The sequence below is a fragment of the Siniperca chuatsi genome, linkage group LG21 (genome assembly GCF_020085105.1).
Source record: "Siniperca chuatsi isolate FFG_IHB_CAS linkage group LG21, ASM2008510v1, whole genome shotgun sequence".
Classification (NCBI taxonomy): domain Eukaryota; kingdom Metazoa; phylum Chordata; class Actinopteri; order Centrarchiformes; family Sinipercidae; genus Siniperca; species Siniperca chuatsi.
Genome location: NC_058062.1, coordinates 3,467,930 through 3,492,011, shown reverse-complemented (window position 1 = coordinate 3,492,011; position 24,082 = coordinate 3,467,930). Strand labels below are relative to the sequence as shown.

Below are 24,082 nucleotides of genomic sequence, written 5' to 3'. Positions count from 1 at the left end.
TATTGCACTTTTGACCTTCTTGGGTAAAATTTGTAACATAATAACATATTCTATGTTCACAATGTCTTGAAAGATTGTTATTGATGGTTGCCTTTTTTGTGTTTTGGGCTGTACTATAGGCCTCTTAGTTCCATTTAAGGCATATCTTAATGTAATTTTTGAAACTGTGTGTTTTCAACATTGTGGCAACAGTTTGGTAAAGACCCTTTCCTGCCTCAACATGACAATGCCCCAGTACAAAAAGCCAGGTCCATAAAGAAACGTTTTTCTGGGCATCCTGGTGGCTGAACAGTTAAGGTGCATATTGTTGTGTTGGGTGTCAAGCTGGGTAACAGGGGAAACAAGGGGTTGGACCCAAATGCAGGCACAGAGGCACAGCTGCTAAAGTTCAAAGGAGGAACGCAGGAACGCAGTCCAACTAAGGCAAACAAGTCTAAAGGAGTAAACAATAATCAATGTCCAAAAATCAAGGTGAGGTCCAAGCAAGGAAGGAGGAACCACAGGAAACAAAGGCTGGGACGCTTGACATGAGACAATCACGAACTGACAAAGAACAAAGGAAGCACACAGACTAGATACACTCAGGTGAGGGGGGAGATAATGAGACACAGTGAAACTAATCAGGGCAGGGCAGATAATTAAAACTGATGGGAAATGCAAACAAAGACAGGAAGTGAAACTACAAGACACAAGAGGGAAGGAAAATATTTCCAAATAAAACACATACCCACAACGTCCCCAGTTTGATTCCAGCTGGGGACCTTTGTTGCATGTGATACCCCTCTCTTTTCCCTGTTCCTGTTCCCTCTACTTTCAACTATTAAATAAATGTGAAAATTAAAAACAAACAAAAAAAGGTTTTCCCAGTTTGGTGTGGAAGAACTTGACTGGCCTGCTCAGAGCCCTGACCTCATCCCCATCCAACACCTTTTGGAACGCTGACTGTGAGCCAAACTGTATTACCAACATTAGCGTTGGACCTCAATAATGCTCATGTGGCTGAATGGGATCAAATCTCTTCAACCAGGTTCAACATCTGGTGGGAAGCCTGAAACCAGAAGAGGGGAGTATGTTAGCAGCACAGTTCACTTTTTGGAATGAATGTTCAATAATCACATATGGCTGTAATGTTCTGGTGTCCACATACTTTTCTATATACAGTATAGGTTATTATGTTCCTATGTGGTTTTCATGTCATGTATTTGTTATATCTATACTGTTACAGACATACAGTATGCTCTGTCAGAATATCTGGACATGTCAACTCTTTGTAGAAGGTGCAAATGGAGAGTGACAAACACTGGAAAGAGATTCCATCCATCCACAGCTGTTGCAACAGACTGTAGTTTATTGCAACAGCAGTGTACTCAATTTCATTGACTAACCTGTCATCCTGCTTGGTTTGAGTTTCAAGTGGAAGAGAAAGTCTAAACCAATCAGATTCTGGTATCTGTGACTTTAGGTTCACATGCTGAACTTGTCTTTGGGTGTAATTTTCCTGTCTTGCTAGTTATAAGAACAAACAAAGAAATATGAAAATGAGCATCCTTACACCCGTAACTATGACCATGTTGTGGAGTCCTTTTAGTTGTTCAGATCATTGCAGTTTACTTGAGGACACACTCACATTTTCAGGCATCTTGCTGCAGTTTTCAGATTACATTGTTCTCCACTGACCAAACTGAACTGAAGCAGCAAACACTCCAGCCTCAGAAATAATTGTATTTGTTGTGAATGTGTTCTCTCTGACTGCTTTGTGTTGTGTGATTGCTCACTTTCCCGGGGCTGATTCATGCCTCGCTACATCATTGAGTGCTGGGACCAGACTTTTCTATGAAATTCACCCTCCTCATAAACAAATTATGTATTATTTTTACAATGTGTGCTCAGTTGCTGCACAGCAGTAGCAATAACAGTCAGATATCTCACAGGGGATAATTGGATCTCACGAATGTAAACCCTCAACCGGAGATTCCCTAAAAGAAAAACCATCCTCACAGGGTTATAAACTTTTGAACCTTGGTTAAACACCCTGGTACATTTTAATGTGTGGAGTGTATGTTGCAGTGGGTTTCTCTGGTGTGGAAAAAAACAGTTTCTGCAATTACACAGATAGTAAAAGGTTGTTATTTATTTGCTGCAAAACTGCTTTCATTTCAAGTTCATGGCAGGGTAATTTAGCTGAGCTTTCTGTAGCTGCTATAATTGGTCCCTTGTTCAAACCTGTGTGATTGGAAAGCAGAGTACAGCTGCTGGGAGAATGGACCAAAGACTTGTTTTCTAATTATGGTACTTAACTGGAGTCTTTACATTCCTTCTTTTCCTGAACTGGATATCAATTTCAGTTAAGATTAACAAGAAATTCCAACACCACATTTAAATCTGTGAGATTAATCTTTAAATTGGCTTAGATCTTAGCAAAAGTCAAATAACATTTGTCAGAAATGCCACATCTAGCCGCTGGGAAAGCATCATGATTGAAATACAGGCACTGATCTTTAACAGAAGCAGAACATAACCCGTCTGTCGTCTTGCTAAAGAGCTCATATATGTAGTTTTACGCTATCAGAGCTGTGTTTTTTATTGTCTTTAGCACTCTTATAGGATGATAGATGAACATAAATGCAAATAAGGTACAACTATCACATATCCACGTTTTGTATGCTCTGCTGTTCAGAAACACCAGGCGTAATTTAATAAAGGAAACATTTTCACTCTGAAATTATTTTAACTCCCATTGTTGCTCGGTGATGGAGGTCTCAGATGATGTTGCTTTGTTCTTTAACCACTCAAACAACACATAACGATATTAATGCTACACCAAATGACTCACTTACAGCAAAGATGGATCACCATGAGGTGTAGCTGCTTCCATGTTCCCATATAAAGAGTCTGTAATCAATCATTTTGGCAAAGCAGTGGTACACTGTGGGTTCTGTCAAATGGAAGAAACACTCACAGTCCCATAACTGAGCCATGACAGTTTACTGCTCACTTGAGACACACTGAACAAATCAAAGCCCTCATATCTGGGGATACAGCAAACACTGACTGGACTAGATGGAAAAGCCAACTGATACTCGAACAGGATGATAACATTTGTCAGACTGCTTGTTCTGCTGAACTCACAAAGGGACTTTCTTTAAAAAAGGGTCAGTTTACTAAATCCCAAAACATATTTTTCATCCACTTGCCCTCAGTGACACAGTATCTAGCTAATCCACAAGGTGTGAGGATTATCAAGGCAAGACGAGGTTATTTATATAGCACATTACAGAGACAAACAGACAAATAGCTAATTCAAAGTGTTTGCATAATGCAAGTAAACGTAGACTAAGAGTATAGAGCCATGTTAGCAGGCTCTGTGAGGCTGTACTTAGGATGCACAGTGCGGTGCTGTGAGCTACAGTAAATGCTAACGTCAGTATGCTAACATGTTCACAATGACAATCCTAACATGCAGTGGAATACTGCAATTTAAAAAATACTCCATCACAAGTAAAAGTCCTGCATCGAAAATGTCCCTAAAGTAAAGGTACCAAAGTATTAATAGCAAAATATACTTAAAGTATCCAAAGTAAAAGTACTCATAATGCAGAAAAATTGCCCCTGTGGGTTTTATGCTATTATATATTAAATTATTGGATTACTATTACTGATGCAGTTGTGTAAGCAGCATTTTACTGTTGTAGCTGGCCGAGGTGGAGCTAATTTTAAATAATTTATATAAAGGTTGGGTAGTTTAATCAATAACAATGCATCATATTGTCTAAGCTCATAATATGTAAAGTAACAAGTAACTACAATAGTAAATGTGGAGTAGTAAAACAATGTTTCCCTCTGAATTGTAGTGGAGTATAAGTATAAACTAGGATGAAATGGAAATACTCAAGTAAAGTTCAAGTACCTCAAATCTCTACTTAAGTAGAGTACTTGAGTAAATGTACTTAGTTACATTCCATCACTGTATGCTAATAATTGCTAATTAGAGCTGAGACTGATGGGAATGTCATTAGTAGTAGTTTTGCAGGTATCTTGTCACAAACCAAAGTATTGGACAAATTAATATTTTGACCTGATAATGGCGCCAAATGAAAAGTTAAGGGATCACCAAAGGTATTACTTCATCCTGAGGGGGACATGAATGTGTGTACCAAATTTCATGGCAATCCATCCAACAGTTGTCGACATTTCACTCAAAACCACCAATGTCCACCTCATGGTGGCGCTAGAGGAAATGTCAGGGGATCACCAAAGTCATTAGGATTCATCCGATTGGGAAAATGAATGTCTGACAATCCATTCAGTAGTTGTTGAGATATTTCAGTCTGGACCAAAGTGGTGAACCGATCAACATTGCCATCCCTAGAGCCATGCCGCTTCCATGTCTAAAAATTCCATAAATAAGTACAGCATGAGACAATTTATCACAAATGTATTATTTAGAAATCATTTTACAAGAAAAAAAGACAACGCATAAATAAATAGAAGGTAGTTCAGGATGTGAGGAGGATACTGATGACTGCTTAAGTCAAACGCAGTAGAGAATCAAAATACTAAGCCGAGGCCAGCCTTTGTTTCAGCTTTAAATACTGCTTCTCCGTGATTAGTATGGTAACAGTGTCAACTGTTTCCAGATGACCTGAGATGCTGAGACAGTTAATATGTATGAAAAGACAGAAATGTGTTTTGGTCTCTAACCACTAACATATATAGACTAGTAGCAGTACTAGTAAAACGGTATTCTATGACACACTCAACGCAGAACTTGCGTGATGTGTCTTTTATGGGGAGACCGGAGAAGACACCATTATATCAGATTGCAAATGTTTTTGGTGATTTGATTGAACTGGCACTTTAGTCCTTACCCTTGACGTTAAACATAACATGTCAGATTTTCTTCTTGTCACTTGAACCTACCATGTCAAAATCGAATGTTAACTCTTTGCTCTTCTTACAATAGGAAACCACCACCATGACTACCAGCACAGCCACCTGGATCTGACCGCGCTCACACCTAAATTGGGTAAGAAAACACAGTAACGTAGTATAGTCCTTAACTGGCGATGTGACAGAACATGTGCTGAAAGAAGTCACTGTGTAAACCCATAATGAAAATGTGGAGCAAAGTTTTATGTAGATTACTCTGACCTTAAACGAGATTGACCTGACTTGACTTTTGAAAATGATATGCATTATTATCTGTCTCTAAATGAAAGTATGGCAAACAATTCTTGTGATATACTTTTGTCCTTGAAATTGGAAATAGTCTCTCTCGGGGAAATTAAAATCTGAGAAACTGATAAAGAAGTCCTCGGAGAAAATGAAAAGCAAAAAGTGTATGATAATCAAAGGATCATCTGTGCAGTTTGCTGAAGTTATTGAATGCCCAATTACTGTTATTGCATCCAATCTATTTCTTCAAATGTGATTTTCTGTGAAAGGAGAGCAGCTTTTATTGTGGAATTACTGAATGCCCCTGCATCTAAACGGCAATGAAATGAAACAGTGTAATTAAAGAGGGAATCGGGCCTTACTTGTTACACAAGGTCGATGTTTTGTGTCAGTGTTTTCAGGTTAAAGCTAAGAGATTGTCATTGAGTCATTATACAAACTTTTCCACCATTAATGGAGCACTGCAGTCCACATTCTGCCTGTGCTTGTCTGCCTCTTAAACAGGGCGGCCTTTTCACTGGGAAAATGGGTTTCAAAAGTACTTTCAGCACCAAATAAAACTCTTCAAACAGCGTTTTTCAAGTCTATTTAGCTTCTGACGAGGATTGTAGCTTTTCTGCATAATTCAAGAGTTGCTGGTTTGGACTTTGTGTTAACCCTTGGCAACATTCTTGCAATACTAGCTTTGAACAGGGGCAACCTCTAGTATGGGAGGTTTCGTTACTGTGCACATTGATTGTTATTGATCCTTTCTTTCTCACTTGGATTTGTTAGCCCACAGACAAATGAGATACGGTAAGTAATACACATACACATGGTGATTATGTGTATTTTTTTCTTCACCTTTTCTTCCACATCATGTAGAGATCAAAATACAGTACTTTACCTGCACACTGGGGGTCATTTTTTTATTCTCCTTTTTCTTTTTTTTAAGCGCTTGTGTATTTTTTGCAGTCACTAAACTTCACGCCGCTGCATTACAATCCATGACCTTTAGTCCAATCTCTAAATCTTTTCTTCACACATTATTTTTCCTGTTTCACTCCACCTAACTGGCTCTATCTTCCCCACAAACACACACGCCAACACACTCTTTTTCCAACTCGGTGAATGTCTCCCCTCTACACCATATGCTCCTTGGTGTTGTGTGTCCCTGTCCTCCTTGCTGCAGTAGTCGCCCCGTCCTATTTTTAAATCTAGCACCAGAGTCCCTGCCCTCCCCACCCGCTGCGCCTCCTGACCCATGACTGGGCGTCCCAAATACTGAAGCCACAGGAGCTCCGCGCAGTGCAGGGAGCCTTAATGGTGGCCCACATATCACTGATACCAAAAACAGAACTGTTAAAGGTCTTTCACAATGAACCAAGTGTCACTTGAGCTGCTTAACAGATGCAGTTTCCAGCTGGCTCAGAATGTGTGAAGGCAAACAAGCACAGATTAGTACATGTTATTGATGCCACAACTTGCCAACATTCCGTAAACAATAACCTTGAAATGCCCGGGGAGAAAGTCACCAGACTCCCTTCAAAATTCAGGGAGTTTACTGTACTTTGCCGTACTAGGGAAGGCAAGCAAGCCTCCATCAGTTAATCCCAGCATAATACTTCATCTTAACTTTTTTTTACATTTTAGTCAAAGGCCTATAGTGTAGTGTAACCAAAAAACAACCCTGTATCCCAGAAAAATTGGGATCCCAAGTGTTGTTGACATGGCTCCATATTATTCACAGATGCCTGGTGGTTGTTGGTGCACACAACTGCTGTTCCTTAGAGCATGCTCAGACTGACGCCAAATTTTACTTCTGAGAGCATACACATAAATGTCTCTGCAGAGTAGGGTGCTAAAAGTAACTAAGTTGCAGAGGAGCCAACATGCACACCTGGTGTTGGGCATTGCTGATAGGCCGATCCAACTTCTTGTTGGGAGGCGGGTTTGAAAAAGACAACACTGCAACTGAACTGGACACGGAACCAAAATATGTACACGTACGTTATTAAAGAAAACAGCTATGTAAACGTCTCAAAACAAAACCACTGCACATTATATCAAAACAGAAAAGCTGTAAAGTAGTAGTACAGTGGCTAAGAGGTAAACAGAAGGACACAACAGAGCGTGAACAGATGGGGGTGTGCTCCAGTTGGTGCAAATTAAGGGGGAAGACGTGTTCACGCTAGTTGTACTCCTTCAAACTACAGCTACAAACGTGTTAATTCGAAAGTTGTATGACTCCATTTCATAAATGTACAAACAGGAAGAAAAGTCTGGAGTAAAATAACAGAAAAAACAAGATTTTTTATTATTTTTTAAGTATTTAAATCAATCATAGCACATAATATACAAAGTCACTCTCAACTAGCTGCTACAGCTAGCATCTGTTCTGTCAGTGCATCGGCTGTTTGTACCAAATAAACACAGAGTGCGAGAAAATAAAGTGAGGCAAAAATGAACTTCACATTTGGTCAGAACGCACCTTTAGAAGTAAATGCAGACAATATAAAGTGGCTCCCTGCCTGTGGCCGTAGCTCTAACACCCCAACAGGCTGTTATTCATTCTGGAGCAAATGGGTCGAGCACAACTGTCGTCCATCTCAAAATGCAAACAAACCTTTTTAGCCGTTGATTCCCAAAAACTAAAGACCTCCAGCACCTCCACCAAAGGGTCAAAGGTCACCCAAAGTTTCTCAATCCACACTTCTCACTACTACCTTGCTCTCTCAATCTGCCTCCCTTTCTCTCCTCCAGTAAAGACTCCCAGTGTATGTCCCATCTTTCTGACTGACTGCAACGCACTGCTTCCTCCCCTGTCCCCTGTAGAGAGACCCCAGCGGATGAACAACATCCTGACCTCAGCCACGGAGCCCTACGACCTGTCCCTCTCCAGATCCTTCCAGAACCTCAGCCATCTGCCGCCCTCCTACGAGCTGGCCCTCAAGTCTGACTTAAGTAAATACTCCTCCTCCCTCCACAGATTAAGTAGGTGGTCCTTCATCGCTGTATTCTGCCTGATGCACTAAAGACAAGGAATGACGTCACCCTCCTGCCCTGTGCATTAAAGGGTCGTCACATTCACCACGTCTGGCCCGATGAAACATCTGAATGTCCATTACAGAGACATGCATCATGATAAGTATCTCCAGATGTTTAGTGGCTCATAATGCAGATAGTCCTCTCACTTTTTCACCTTTTTTAGGGAAATAAACTTAAAATGCATGACAACGCGCTAGAGCCTCTATATTCATTCCCATCGACTCATCTATCGGTCCATCAACTGACATCTAATTGGCGTGTAATTTGGCTCCATCTGCAGCCTATGTCATGTTGCTAATGTCGCTTAATGACATATTAAGAGCCGTTTCTTTCAGCTGAATGGCTTCTATACACCAACAAGATGGCACTTTAATATCTCAGCAATGCTACAGTTCATTATCTTCGCGGTGACATTTTCAGCTTGATGACGTGGATGCTGCCATTTCAACTTCATGACCAGTACATGCCTAGTATTCTTTAGATTAGTTGCATGTTTCCTGTGTTTATCTAGATTTTCTTTTAGCGATTTAACGTTTACTAAACCAGGGATTCTCTTAGAGATACATTTTCTCTTTTACAAAACAAACCTAGCCAAAATGCACTACAGTAACAATCACCTAATTTGCAACATTAACGTAGCACAGTAAGATCGGACACAAGAGGCATGAAAGAGAGTTTGGCTATTTAAAACAGTTACATTCTGTATAAAACATGCTTTGAATGTGGTGGTTGAATGCCTGATAGGAAGTCAGTGTTTCCAGTTTAAGTTTATCTTGTAAATTATTCCAAACCAAGGGTGATAAGTGTTAAAATAGATTTTTTTAGAAGTTCAGAACAGACTCTGGGGGCACTGAAGATTATCCATGTTTCTTGTTCTTACAAGTGTGAAAGCACCTTAGTTAGACAGGATCGAGCCTACACAGTCCCATGCAGGCATTTATAGCAATCTAGAACAGATTAAATGTTCCTAAAAATGATTCAAATCGGAGCAAAAAAAAAGTTTAAAAAAAGGATTTGGGGTTTAAATTATTTACAAGGTTATCAATGCAAGTAAGGAAATGTAATTTGTCATCCTGCGGAGATATTTGTACGAAGCATTTTTTGAACAGTATCATCATCTAGGCCTGATGTTCTGTTGTATCCTGGTTTGCAGTACGATGGAGTGAAAACAGTATAATGCTGAATCAACAACACTGCTATTTCTTTAACCCGAATGTCCTGTTTAGATAATACCACAGTGTATAAAGAGCAGAACTCTGGGTGTATTTCTTTCTCTTTTGTTTCAAACAGCTCCACAAACAAAAATATTTTATAAATTCTACCATTTTTAGTTGACTTACACTTCACATCCTCCACTTGAGACCATCCATTTTTTATGAGTCAGTTTGAGATGAACCACTTTCAGATGAGCTTAAAATTTTAAATTAGAGCGATGAGATCATCGGAGAGGTACGTTTTGGTTGCAGCTGGACTCCTCTCGACTGAGCATGAAAATTCCTTTAAATCACTGAACTAATGAAACAACATGTTTTTCTCACAGCTTTTACCTTCAGACTCTACTCTCAGATTTCTTTTCTTACACTCAAGTAAACAGACACTGAATAAGATAAGAGACTTCATTGTCACACACAAATACAAATACACACACAAATACATTCATCCATTAATTGCACATGCCCATCTACATCAGAGAAAGTGCACACATATGACATGTAACAGTGATCAACAACAAGGACAGCTACGGCATACAATTTCAGCCCAGGTAGCGTTAAGGGAATTTTCTGCTAAGTGTGCCGTCATGTTGCCAGTTTGTCAATCAAGTGATTCAAGCACGACAGTGGACTACATTTAACAGATTTGTTGACAGTAAATCTTTTAACACATTTTCTTTAGCCTGAAGAAGCTATTCTGGGTTTACAATGATTTGTCAATGAAAACATTGCAGAGCCCTTTATCTCTATACAGAGTACTTGTGCTGTAATTTTTCTTCAAAGCGTTATTTGTAGGAATGAATTTAATGCATAGCAGATTTTCAAATTGCTAACATGTGAATGCACCATTCACTCTCCTTGAATCGGTCACATGTAGTCAAGCAGGTACACAGGGAATAAAGGGGTTGGACCCAAATGCAGGCACAGAAGCAGGGCAAGTGGAGTTGAATGGATTTATTAACAAAGTTCAACAGGCTTACGGTGTAGTGAGCCAGAGGTCAAAACCAAGAGAACCGTCCAAATATAGGCAAACAAATCCACAAAGGAGCAGGCAGAAAATCCAAAAATGAGCAAAAGTCCAAGGAACACAGAAAATATCAAATAATCACGGACTAAATACACTCAGGTGAAGGGAGATAACGAGACACAGGTGAAACTAATCAGAACGGAGCAAACAATCAAAACTGGCGGGAAAAGCAAACAAAGACAAGAAGTAAAACTACCAAACACATGAGGGGAAATTCAAAATAAAACAGGAAATACTATACATAAACCCTCAAACCATGACAGACCCTTAAAGCAACTACAAGGAACTTTCATTTTGTGTTGATTTTGGCAGCCCCTGTGGACAAAAGCGGTAGTGTTTCCACTGCCTTGATCTTGATCTGGCTAGCATGTGCATTTGTTTTGGAAGCGAGTGAAAGAAAGATGCAACTTATTTTTAATACTAATTTTCTTTTTTAAACACAGCTGTTTGCAGGATGAATAGTGATGATGTAATGTATCTATTTGTGGCTATGTAAGACTGAAATATGATGATAGTGAAACAAAGTAAACTTAGTTTTGGTACTGTTCATACACCTAGGTTACATGTAAGCCTATAGCTAATAGATTTGGTTGCTTGTAATAGTAATTTTGTTGAGAAAATTAAAGTTATGCACCAGTATCAGCCATAACCACAAAATATAAATTGCATTAAAAAAAACTGAAATAAAATTCTCCAAAGAAAAATCTCCTCCTCCTTCCTTTTATCTTGCTAACGTACTACTCACTGCGAAACTTTTCCTGAGAAAATGTAAACGCACGCTTTTCTGGTCTATGTCTAAAGAGTTTCCCCTCTGGGATTAATAAAGTATTTCTGATTCTGATGTGGTGTGTGCGGTAAATAATTTCGGATGATTTTGCAGGGAATCGGACCCGGTGATTTATATACTTATAATACTTATATAGAAATAGTCAATCTTCTCGCTGATGGTCTTGTTTGGTATGTCAGATAGAGGCATCAGTGTTAAATTGAGACTGTTTCATAACCAGTTAAAAACTCCATGTAGTTGCTTTAAGAGAAGTTACACACTGAGGGAAAGCCATTTAAATGTGTCATTGGTCCCTTTCTCATGGCGCAGTTGTGTAATAGAAAAACATGCATCGGTGCAATCTCTTTTCAGTGCACTCAACATTCTTCTTTTATACATTTGCCTTTTCTCTCCCTTATCAACTCGGGGCTTTGCTCTTATCTCACTGGAGCCTTGTACACACACAGAAAATCACAGAGATGAATCACGCTGAACTACAAAGAGGCTTTTCGAATTTGAGACAGGAGCCCTGCAGAATTTGTCAAACGAGCAAGCAAAGTCATCCCTTGAAGAAAGCCCTTCCAGTCGAAGAAAAAAATGGAACTATAGGTTCGAGCATGAGTGAGGTCTTTGGAAACAAGCCTAAAAGTAATATAATCAGTTGCTATTTTAATTAAACAATCTGGAGAGATGATGACTGAATTAAATTAGTATGGTTTATTTGCAATTTTAAATTAGTGTGTGCGTGTGTGTGTGTGACTCCTCTTCCATCCCGCCCATCCTTCAGTGATGTCAACGAGGCAGAGATTGAGGACGATGCCGCAAAGTAACTCGCTCAGCTCCTCCAAGGAGGCTGCAAAAAGGAGCAAAAACAATTCTTGTTTGGCCCTGTTGTCTTTTACCTTAATCACCCTAAAGGGGACCAAAACACACCCTCCCAAAAAGATTAAAAAAATCAATGATATCGTTGCATGTCCCCCTTTTAATTTGACCTCTACTGTTCCAAACCTCTCTAAAGATCACTTTATAATTGATGTTCCACCAGTTTCACAAGTTTTAGTGCATTATATGATTACAGGCTTCTGTGATCAATAGTTGACACATAAATATACTGGCTGTATTGAATCTAATCTAGCAGAGTGGGAGTTGAGGTTTAATTAGCCGTTGTTAGCAATTTCCTGTGTTTGTAGCTCTGCTCCACGTTTGGGACCCTTTAGTCTCTCGCAATCATGTTAATTGTAAAGTGCTGCATTTTATCAGCACTACAGAGATGAGATCGAGCAATATGCATCACCCCTCTTAAATCATTTCAGTCACTTAAAGTGTAAACAGTGTAACAAGTGTACACTCATAAAAAGCAAGTCTTAAATCAAATGGCAGTTCTAGAGGAAGAGGAAGTGCATTTGTAGCTGGCCATTTTGAGGTAGCTGAGAAACCCTCTATTGAAATTAATATTACAGTCAAGTCTAAAATAGTGGATGGAGTCTTTATTTACCACAGTGGTAGAGAGAGGCCCTAATTTCCCTTGATTTTATAAGTATATTTTATTATATTTTAGTAAGAAGCCTCCCTCTTTTCTGGTCTGCTTCTGTTTTGATTTGCTGTTGATGCTGATTGCTGCTAATGCAAACTCAGCGCTGCCTCCATGTTTACATGTTGTCATAATAAATTCAGAATACTGTACATTTCCACAGCGCTAATTCTATCAGTACAACAACTGAGTCATGTCACACTCAACACTCTATGGCTCAGAGTTTCTCCTTTTACCAGAATACAGTTTTTTTTCACTAATTATTTCCAGTCACTTCTACTTCACTCTACTTCAACCTGTAAAGTTGCCATTAATGGATATGAACACTTTCTACACAGATGTTTTACATTAAAAACCTTCCAGCAGCTCAATAAGTGTTATCCCTCCCATTCCTGGTAAGCTTTTATTTTGAAGAAAATGGAGAGGTTATCTGCACACTGAATTCTTCTACCAAAAAGTAGAGTTTCTACTAACAAGGTGTTTGTGAGCCAAACACCCATGTGAACAAAAAGCAGGTGCACAAAAAAGCACTAAAGTGTGCAGACTGCCTCTCCTGTTCCTTTTATGCTGCTTTATGCTGTTTTTGTCCTGCAACTGTACCCAACCTGGGGTGGATGTGCACACTACACGAAGCTTTTAATTTGAAACGTTTGCAGGAAAGTTTGAGTTTTATTGACGGTAACTTAAACGCTTTTGGAAAAATATCGGAGTAGAAGCGACTGGAAATAATGAATGAAAACTGCATTTCTTTTTAAAAAAGAGTCAGAGCAGCAGAGTGTTCAGCATGACATGACTCACCATCCCCATTGTTTTATATTTTATTTGTTCGTGTCAGTCATGCCCCTGGCTATTATCTAAGACTCGCCTTTTATTTGAGAATTTATGGTATGCGTAGCAGGACATAATACATTCCTGCCACATTAACACTTGAGTGTATAATCACAACAGATCTCTCACAGTGACTGGATACTCCAGTTTGACCTATGCTACAGGCCTCAACTTGTCTATTGTCTGTATACTCTTAGCCTCTGGTTGAGTTTGGTTGACATTTTTTGCCATAATGTCACATCCAAACCAACCCTTCAGGGAAAAATGCTGGAGCACATCGCCACAGGCCAAAGTTGGGCCTCCTTCATTAAGAATGCGCAGAGCAGTGGACATGAAACCCCTCGTGGAGGGACAATAACGTGACCTTCTGTATCCAGGCATGACATCTCTCCTAGAGAGCCGAGCATCCAGACAAACAATTCCCATCATCCCTCTTCTCCGCGACTCAGTGAAGCGTGGTATGGTCCTAAAACGGCCATTCAACCTCTTTGTTCTGCAATAATTAACTACTGCAGAGGTAACGACCCCTCAGCCTCAACAGTTAATCAGAGAGCTTCTGTGGTAGTGTCCCCTTGTGTGCCAGCGCTTCCAAAAACAGGTAGATAAAAGTCTGCTGAGAGCTGATTGCTGCCTGTGGTTAATACATCTGTAAATGACTTTACCATTAGGGGCATGTGTGCACCCAGTGGAGAGACAGACCTGCATTCTGGCAGAGGAATTAAGCAACTCGTTGCCCGTTCAGGCACAACCAGCTAATGAACTGTTGAGTATTGTGGCAAACTGATGAACCCTTCTCCACGCTGAAGGACAACTACACTGATGAGTCTGGTGTTGTCCTGTTTTTCATGACGAAAAAGGACAAAACACTTCAAACAGCCAGAAGGTGTATGACAGATATAATGGAGACTAATGTGTCAACATTTTCCTCCATAATGCTTTTCAACTACTCTTGTTCAGTCAGTATGTTTACATTTATATGCTATCTTTGACTCAATGAATCAACATTTTAGGTTGACGCTTGTAAATGTCACAACACAATAAGCTTGTACAGTAAGTAATTTGTACTCTTACAACAAATCCAGTTACAAGTCTGGGTTATTCCCATAGTAAGCGTGGCCTGGACCCTCCCAGTAATGGGTCAGAGTTGCCAATTAATCAGCTTGTGAGATGTTGTCTGAGTCCAATCAACCACAACTACAAGGGGAAACAAGTGATTGTACCCAATAAGCAGCCTCCTCCCAGCTGGGCATCAAGTCCTGAGCTTGGCCAGAGATCTTTTCTGGAAGCTTTCAAGAATATGTGTGAGACTGGAGACAGGGAAGAAGAAGCAGAACTGGACCTCTGAATTTCTTAGTCTTTACCCTTATCTGGGGGAGGGTATTTTAACAGAACTTAAAAAATCTGACCAAAACCTTGTGGTCCGAGGGCCTGTTTCACAAAAGTGATTTGTGAGCACTGCTTACACGCAGATTTCAAATCATTCTCACAAATGATTGGTACTTGCAAATTGCATGTACATTTGCAAGTTCTACAGGGCTCTTGCATGCTCATGCATGTGTTGCAAAAACTATGTTTGTTTTGATTAGTGAAATGTGTCCAAATTTACAGGAGAGGAAATTATCTCATGCTGCTAATTGCAACTTGCATGTTGCAAACTTGGTGAAATGAGCCCCTGCTACTGTATCATGACCCTCAGTTCAAATATGTTGTGGTCTTGCTACCCTTCTGCGACAAAACAGTTCCCCAAGTGTATACTTTAATATTCTCTAAGTATAGTTTTGTTGTGAGTGTGCTTGAATGGCATTCTAGGAAATGTGGGAATCACTAACTAGAGAACAAAGCACATCCAGAAAGAGATTTGTTACAACCAATAATTCATAACAAAATAAGTCATTTTATACAGCAAATCGTACTCAATATTGTACAAATATCCAGTGGTATATTTATTCAAAGTAAAGCCAGTAGTCTTGATACTGTTGTCTCTCTCTGATTACCTTTGTCTTCTTACTCCTCAGGTGATAAGGACATAGATGAGTACTACACGAGGAAGCATCATCATCCTGACTTTGGCGGCCGGGGCCCGACCCACATGGTGAAGCTGAACGCAGATCCCCAGCAGCACCAGCAGCACCAACAGCACCAGCAGCACCAGCAGCATCAGCAGCGGCAGCGGCCCCGCCGGGTCCAGAGGGCCATGTCCCAGGACCACGTCCTGTCTCCTCCCAGGACACCACGTCGTGGAGATTATGGCTTATCTTCATATGGAGTCATGGCGGCCGCCGCTTACAGCAGCAGCCGCCACCTCTCAGATGAGCAGCTATTGTCAGCAGACCGTCTCCACTCCCAGGATCCCTTGCTGTCTCCGGCGATGAGGCGTGACAAGTTCCGGGAGAAGGCGATGGCACGGGCGATGTCTCACGCCGACATGCTGCTGCCAGTCACGCCTGTCATGGACCGCCACAAGATGACCAAGATGCACTCTCAACCCAGTGCCTCTAACGACTCCTACAACACGCTGACGGTCAACCACCAAGCGACCACGTCTAAGAGGCAGGCGTTTGCCTCCCGACGAACACACACGGTGGACCACCTACAGTACATTCCCGGCCACCACCACACATACCGCACTGCCAGTAAGAACGAGGTAACTGTTTAACCACAGAATGGTCACCTGAAAGATTCCTGAGAGACACCACGGACGTCAACAGAAATCGCCAAAATCAGCAAGTCTCCTGAGCAGAGGTGTTCTGTCTTCTTATTAAAACAACCTCCTACATTAAAACTCTTCCTGCTTTTTAGCACAAGCTTCCTGTGACATCCAGATTTTGGGTAACTAGAATCAACCCTGGCAAAGACACTTCTCTCTTAGAGCATCATAAGGGCTTTGCGCGTTGACACAAAGAGGGATCCTTCATGTCAGACGTTTGACAGTGTGAAGAAAATATTTTTTAAACTGGACATGCGACTGGAAAGGAATTGTATCAACTTTATAAATATATAAATATACTATATTTACTATTTGTATTTTCAGTCCTTGTTATAGCTTTAGAGATTCTCAATGATTAATATAAGCACCTAAAGTGGTGCCTCTTAAAATTGTCCCATTTCAATGATGTGGATTTGTGGGTTAAAAAGCACAATTAATGAATTCCCTTTTTTTCTTTGGTTTATTTTACTCTTGTTCTTTGGTAAACGGCCAGAACATATCAGCTTCTTAGTGAAAACAGAGGCTATTTCTGTTGCATACAATAGATGATTGTAAATAGGCTATATTAGCAGCATTAAAACAAGAAAAGCTGGCCCTTTGGCATTATGGTATGTTTTGTTTTTCTCCCACCTGGAATCTCATCGATTCGCAATTAATAATTTTAATTTTAGATAAGGCAAAGATCCCAAATTAATATTATTTCCACAGATGTCTGCAAAAGATGTGGATGTAATATGTACATGGGGAGTATTTTTTCTTTTCTAACTGTGCTTGTAGCATAGAATGATTGTGTATGAAACAACCTTTTACCACTGTCGATTGGCAGCTTCAGTCTGCAGACGTAAATCCACAGGTGAAAATGGAGCCTGATGGTTGTTTGAATTAGCTAAATTTCTGTTAACACATTGCCTTGCTTTGTTATCCACGAGGATGACCCTCCCCCGCCCACCCCACGCGGGTAGTGATTGACCAGCTGCTTCCATCTCTACATATCAGGTACTCTGTGTCAAATAGGTCGAGTCATAGTTTTGTGTCCATGTGTTGACTGAAACAATCAGTACTAAAAAGGACGTCATAATCACTAGTCAATCAAGCATTAATTAAAACTGTGAACTGTTTGTCCAGATGTTTTCATTAAAGCAATGCCTTATTGTATGGAATCCTATGTGCTCTTAATTGAACAATCATGCTTTTGTCTCGTTGTCTTAGCTTTTTGTGCAGTATTATTGATTATAATTTACCAGCAGTAAAAACCTGTACAGCGATAGATGATACAGTACATATACCTCAAAAATTCAATTGAAGAAGCCTCAAACTTTAAAAGGAAAACAATCAGTACACACAAGTTACTCTAATCACATTACCTGAATTAGCTTTGTTTAAGGTTTATGGGCTCATAATCATGTATACAGTGCTTTTGTTTTCAGCTGTTCAGTCAGATGAACTGGAGAGTAGAGGTCTTCATGGGCTCACTTGGTTCTTGTCATTTTCCATGGGTCTCTTTCCAAAATGTGTCGAAAATTGACCGGTGAAGACCTCTACTGAAGAGTCCAAAGGCCTTGACAATATGTATGTTTATTGTCAAACAGTTTGAGGGTCAAAAACAGTCTTCGGTATGAAAATCTTCCGAAATGTCCATAGACTTGCACTGTCCATCCCCCAAATGCCAAGAATTATGAAATTGTGGGTATCTCTTAGTGATACCACTCATCAGATTACAACTTGACCTTATTGTACAGGTAAAACAACAGGAACATTGCTATTTCTATTATCAGATAATTGAGTTGTACGCCACTGTATATAAAGACTTGAATACAATGTTATTTGTGATTGGAACTGTCTTTTTTCCTTCAATGAAAGGAAAGCAATGATAAATCCATGGTTATGTTAAAATACGCTCATGTCTTTACACGTTTTTCTTAAGTTGACTGTCTTATTTTTCTGTAATAACACTGAATTAATGATTGATGACCTTGTAGGGATGCGGAAAGCTGGCCAAATGAGTTCAACAAATGTATTTCTTTATCTTATTTTAAAATGGATGTGCTACTTTCCTTTTTTATGCCAGGTCTGTATTAAATGATGTCAATTAGAGATTGTTCTTTTTTTTCAAAATTATTGTCTTTGTACATATAATATGATTTTTCTTTTCTTGGTGAGTGCTTGCAAGTAATGAAGTACATTTGACAGCTATGGGTGTGTGTGTGTGTGGGGGGGGGTGTTAATTGTTCAGTAGACTGCTTCAGACAGATATCTGTACCCTTCCACCTCGCGCAACTAATCTTCACAAACGTCTGCTCCTTCTTTTCACTTAATTAATAATGATGTCATCCCAAGAGCCTTTTTATCTATGTGCAATATTTCCTATTCATGCAGCATAACTCTATAGCCACTTACTCTTTTTAAAATGTTGTGAGGTTCATTTGCTGCCATAAAGGCTTTGTTGTCTTTTCATTTAGGACTGTTGTCTTTCATAATCAAAGAGTTTTTTTTATATATATATAATACAGGTAAATGTGGTATGAATGAAAAAGGTGTCTGTGTAATTGCACAAATAACTGGAGACTAATTTAAAGGCTTCAAAACAACAAAATATGACTGTTCTTGTGCATTTTCTGTTTGTTTACAAACTATTAAAGCACATCACGTGTGTTGTATATATCAATTTAATCACTTATTCTCTCATATTTATGAAATAAGTGGTATCACAAATAGACAAGTTTATTTAGTTTGAAGCTATTACCACAAGAAACTTGATGACTTCTGATGACGTCAGTTTCTTAGTGATAGTGATCAGTGTGACTATGAATCTCGTTATGGGGATTTATGTTCAGCTAACAGTAGGTGATGATGGTAGCTAAGATAGGGAGGCAGTTTTTTGGGTTTGAGCTAATGTGTGTGTGTTTGCCTAAAAAGTCAGTCGAGTCAACTATCTTGCTATTAGCTTGGGTAAAATACGTTATAGTGCCACGTAAGCAAGCTAAAGTGAGATTAAACAAGTTCAGCAGCTGTCAAAAATTACTGTTACCAAGATAAATAATAGTAACATTAGAGCAACATTGTTCTCAAAACACAGAGACAGCTAGTGATCCAGAAGAGGTCCTGGTTATTTTCTGAAAAACAAGCTGACTACAGACCTAGTTTCATGTGATAAGACCTAATTTTCTCAGCTGGCATGTATTGATTATCTTTGTTCCATTTACTGATGACGTGCTAAAACGGCAAAGTGCTGTACAGTAGGAAAAAATCGAGGTTAAATGGCTTGGGAATGTTGCTTAATCCCAAAATAGCATTCTGGCTATATCTTGTGATGCTGGGAGACATTAGCAGCAACACTAGCTAGTTAGGCATTACTCTTCATCTCAGAATGACTGACGCATTACTCAGTGACTTTCCCATGTGCCAAATAATGCAGCTGTAAAAATTATACGGTCCAGTTTTGAGTCATAAATCCTGGAGGTGAGCTGGCATTTTTAAGGTTACACTGTGGGCCCTGTCGACCAAACTGATTACATTTCAAATGGGAGTTTGGTTAAAAGCTTAAAGCGTAAGATAAAAACAGGATAGAAGCAATAGTAGTCAAGCACTTGCACAATGATATTTTACTGTTGACTGCAGTTGATTTTTTTGTACTTGATACTGTAAATCAACAGTATAGAGAGCGTCACTTCCGTCATGACGTCACTTCCTGTCTAGCTACTTTTCCACTTGCTTCTGAAACTCTCAGTGCACACTCTCATCAGCATTTCTTTCATCAGTCTGTCTGAAAAATTAAGCGTATTCCTGAGGTTTAATTCCCATATTCTAAGACAATTCAGCATCCACTATCACTTACTATTAGAACTTGAAACCTTCATGATTCAAGTTCAACGATTACTGTGTGGGCACAGAAACTACAGCTCCCGTGAAAAATGTACAAGTTTGTTTTGGTCCATATCCATAAAATTCACCAATGCTCTCTTCGAAAGGTATTTTTCAAATTTTTTAGTTGTAATCTCTGCTGTCTAAAAACTTCTACAGCCAGTTAACACATGGTTAACCTTGTCAAACTGTTGCAGTATGGTTAGGTTTAGGCACCAAAACTACTTGGTTAGGTTCAGGAAAAGATCATGGTTTAGGTTAAAATAATAAGTCAACGTTCACATACATGGGACACGATCAGTGGTCTCCTGGGTGAAAGTCCTGTATCGGCGGGGGGGGGGGCAGACAAATTTCTAATGTCGGAATAAAATCCTGAGAGTTTTACTTCAGTTGGTGCGCACACCCTGGGCAAAACCCCTGCCGATTCAGCACCATGGACAGAGCTGGCAGTCACTGAACTAACAACTGCAGGGACAGTGTGCATTTTCAGAGCAATGGGCCTAAAGAGCGATGGGTATTTGTTTTAGGGATAACGGGACAATCGGGGTTGACTTGACACCACAAGCCACACAACATATTGTTGAGAAAGGCTCTGTTCCAAGGCTGTATGTTTTGTTATTAACATTGTTACACATGTCAATGGGATTTTGAATGAGTTTTTCTTACTTCTGGAACAGAACCTTGAAGATTCAGTTTCACTTACATGCTCTCTTACATGTTCATGATACTGAAACTTTAAAAGGAGTTTATGTTTTTTTTTAACTCCTTTAGCTTGTGGAGGTTTATCTAACAAGTGAAAACTTGGGTTCTCTTTAGTCTCAGTTTCTGAGTTTGTTTTCAGGTTTATGGAACCATAAACTTGTAATCGAATGTGGTCCTTGAGAAGTGGTGCTTTTCATTGCTCACACTATCAAAGGAATGACCGAGTTAAAGCAATCCCAGAATGTGATTGAACAACCATTTACTTAAACTCTTTACTCTTTGTCAGATTTTACCTTCTAATCCAGTTTATCTTCTAGAAGGTTAAAAGATGTGGTCAAAAGGCAACTTCTTTTTTCATTTGGTTTGTTGTTGTTCCCTACACGCAGCTCTATCTGTGATTATTATGTCCAAGAATGCAAGTCAATACTTGTGACCTTGTGGAGAAGGTTTTTCCCAAGTTTCCTTGGAGAAAAAGCTGTTTGGAGAAAACAGCTTTCATACAGTTTGAGACAGTCAATAAAGACACAGCTCTTTAGTTTCCTAGGTGTTCACTGTGGCACTGTTTGCATAAGATGTGTCATTTATTATTGAGATCTACCAAACCTTAACTGTTCTGTAAACCGATTCCTCTGTCAGCCTTCTTTGCATTCTTTTGTCTTGAAATACAGCCGTCTAGTGTTGCATGGGTGCCATCAACGAGTGAAATCCCACCCTGGAGTGTTAATCAAATCCTGGTATCTACGGTGGAACTGATGTTAACAATAAATCCAGGTTTAGAAAAAGCTCTTGCCTTATAGCCACCAAAGACAGAAGTCACACTATCTCTAACCAACTACCTTGGTTAGTGGGAAAGAAAATTTCCACTGCCACATGCATTTTTTTCTAGAAATCAAATCAAAAGATACCTTTTAAAACTGCACAAAAAATACTGCACTAAAAACATACCCCAACCTGCCTTTTCCTCACAAGCTAAATATTGGGTTGTTGTACATCTGGTCAGTGACACCATCAACAAAAAGCGAGAGACTCCTTTTACTTTTATGACACATGTATTAATACCTACTGTTCCCATCATGTCCTGGGCCATCTGAAACCTTCTTGAAATGCATAGAGGAGAGAGCAGGCAATGCATACCACTACAAAACCCTATGGTTACAATAGTGCACACACAAACAGGCAGCTAGCAAATTCCACTGGTTGCCACTTCCTTCAATACCCGACCATTTGCATTTAGATGGAAAAAGGAAACGGTGGCCCAAATGAAGGAGCAATGGTCAAATGTTTGGCAATTAAACAATTTATTTCTGTTCTCCCAGTCTCCTTATTAGGTGAATTAATTCAGTACGCTGCTTGAATGACCCTGATCATCAGAAACTACAATTGTCATATGTTTGATATCCAAAAAGGTGATGTTCTGTATATTGTAACATGCACTCTTATGATGTGATCCAACCATTAGAGGGGTCCGTCTGTGCCTCCAGGAAAAATACTGTCTATTCAAACCAAATGCCCTGCCAACAATGTAAAATATTCACATTTGCCCACACATCTTCCTGTTCAGTCATTGTGTATCACTGATGTGTATCACTGATGTCTTGCTCTGAGGTCTGTCTCTGATGGGATGACCTTTCCATTTTTTATGAAATAAGAACATGCAGACCTCTGGGATGAAGCCTGAGCTTTTTCTGCCTTTCACTATATTTTATTATTCTTGAAATTTGTTAGCCAACTTGACTGGCAGTGTGAAGGATTTCAAAAGAATGCAGTTGACCTTATAAATGACCGCCAACTTGATCCGATCAGAAGCCACAGCACCGTGAGGGACAAGTTTTGCTCTGATTGACTGATGTGCCAAACAAAGAATAGTGGGACAGGAGGAAGCCAGGGGGGAAAAGTTGTATACAGTGCAACACAAACAAGCACACTCTGACCAACAGTGGTTGAAAAAGTACTGAGATCGCTTAAAGCTGCACTAATTAATATTTTTATGTTAATGAAGGGTCAAATGACTGTGTGTAATGTGAAAGGAGTCAACTGTAGTGATGAACCCACAGAGGATTACCACCTGACTCTGTAGTTCCATTTTGGCGTCTTTCAGCTCATTGTTTTGGTTTCACAACCCACAAATTTCTCGCACCTGGTTCACTCTCAAAAAGCTTTAAGAAAAATCTGCTGCATGCTGCCTGCAAAGCACCAAATGTTAGCGAATAGCTGGTGAACATGGTGGAGGATTTCGCTGCTAAATAGCCAGATATTTCCCTCAGGAGTTTTTTTTACTGTGTCTGCTCGTAGTGAACATAGGCAATTGTTTAAGTTAGCCATAACAACTTTATGACGTTAGTTTTCTCAAACTTTCATTCCATCTTCGCAGACTTTTATTCAGTATTCTCACTTCTTTTCTATATTTCTAGATTCCCATGAATTATTTCCTAATACCTGCTTGGTAAATGTACACTATAACAATACATCATATTTTATAATGTAAACTGATCACATGTTTTGTATGTAAAAACTAAAAAAGTAACAAATCCATGTACTTTTCTGATAAATGCAGTGGACTGAAAAATAGAAAATTCCCTTCTGAAATTTGGTGGTTTAGCATAAAAAGGAAATATTCAAATATTAAATTACTTTCCACTGCTGACCAACCACCTGGGCAGAAATAGGAATCATTATTAGAAGTGCACTTATACCAACAGCATCCAAACTGAGCAGAAATTGGAAAATTTGTGTTATTCATGGTTTACAACTAGAGCTCCTCACCTCGAGGGAGAAACAAATGGATGTGGGCATCATGTAAATGCAGAGAGTTAATAGAGCATGGTGCTTAAAGAGCCTGAGTGTGTAAACACCATGGCATTCACCGGTGACCATTCCACCATGGGAGTCCGATGATGAATGCAGCTAATAGGCCGAGGCAGTTCTTATTGCACCACACGTACTCTCTCTCACACACGCACACACACACATACGTAGTCCTCATAGGGGGTTGATATCGATCCCTCCAACATACTGCTTCACTACTGCTTAAATGAGAGCAGTCAATAGCAGAGCTGTCTCTGAGATGGCCCAGAGTGTGTCTGCAGTGGAATGGATAGTTGTTGAATGAGGAAGGATGGACAGATTTTTTTTTAAAAGAGGGAAATTGTGGGGTGACCATAACGGGAGAATGGTGGTTCATTGAAGATAAAGAGGATCGACGCGGTGTTAACTTTGAGCTAAACCTGTATCCATTCCTATATCTGAC

At 39.6% G+C, this 24,082-nt stretch overlaps 1 protein-coding gene across 3 annotated transcripts in view; it reads left to right on the top strand.

Annotated features, from left to right (window-relative positions):
• Nucleotides 1-18,942, top strand: part of LOC122869209 (protein shisa-6) — a 76,120-nt gene extending 57,178 nt beyond the window's left edge. Inside the window, exons 6-9 of one of the 3 annotated variants that reach the window (XM_044181959.1) lie at nt 4,964-5,026; nt 5,950-5,970; nt 7,990-8,118; nt 15,581-18,942. In XM_044181959.1, the coding sequence (XP_044037894.1) occupies nt 4,964-5,026; nt 5,950-5,970; nt 7,990-8,118; nt 15,581-16,221 (854 nt within the window). In that variant the 3' untranslated portion in view covers nt 16,222-18,942. Of the gene's footprint in view, nt 1-4,963; nt 5,027-5,949; nt 5,971-7,989; nt 8,149-15,580 lie in introns of all 3 variants that reach the window. The other 2 variants (XM_044181957.1, XM_044181958.1) reach the window with 2 other exon arrangements.
• Nucleotides 18,943-24,082: the final 5,140 nt, after the last annotated feature.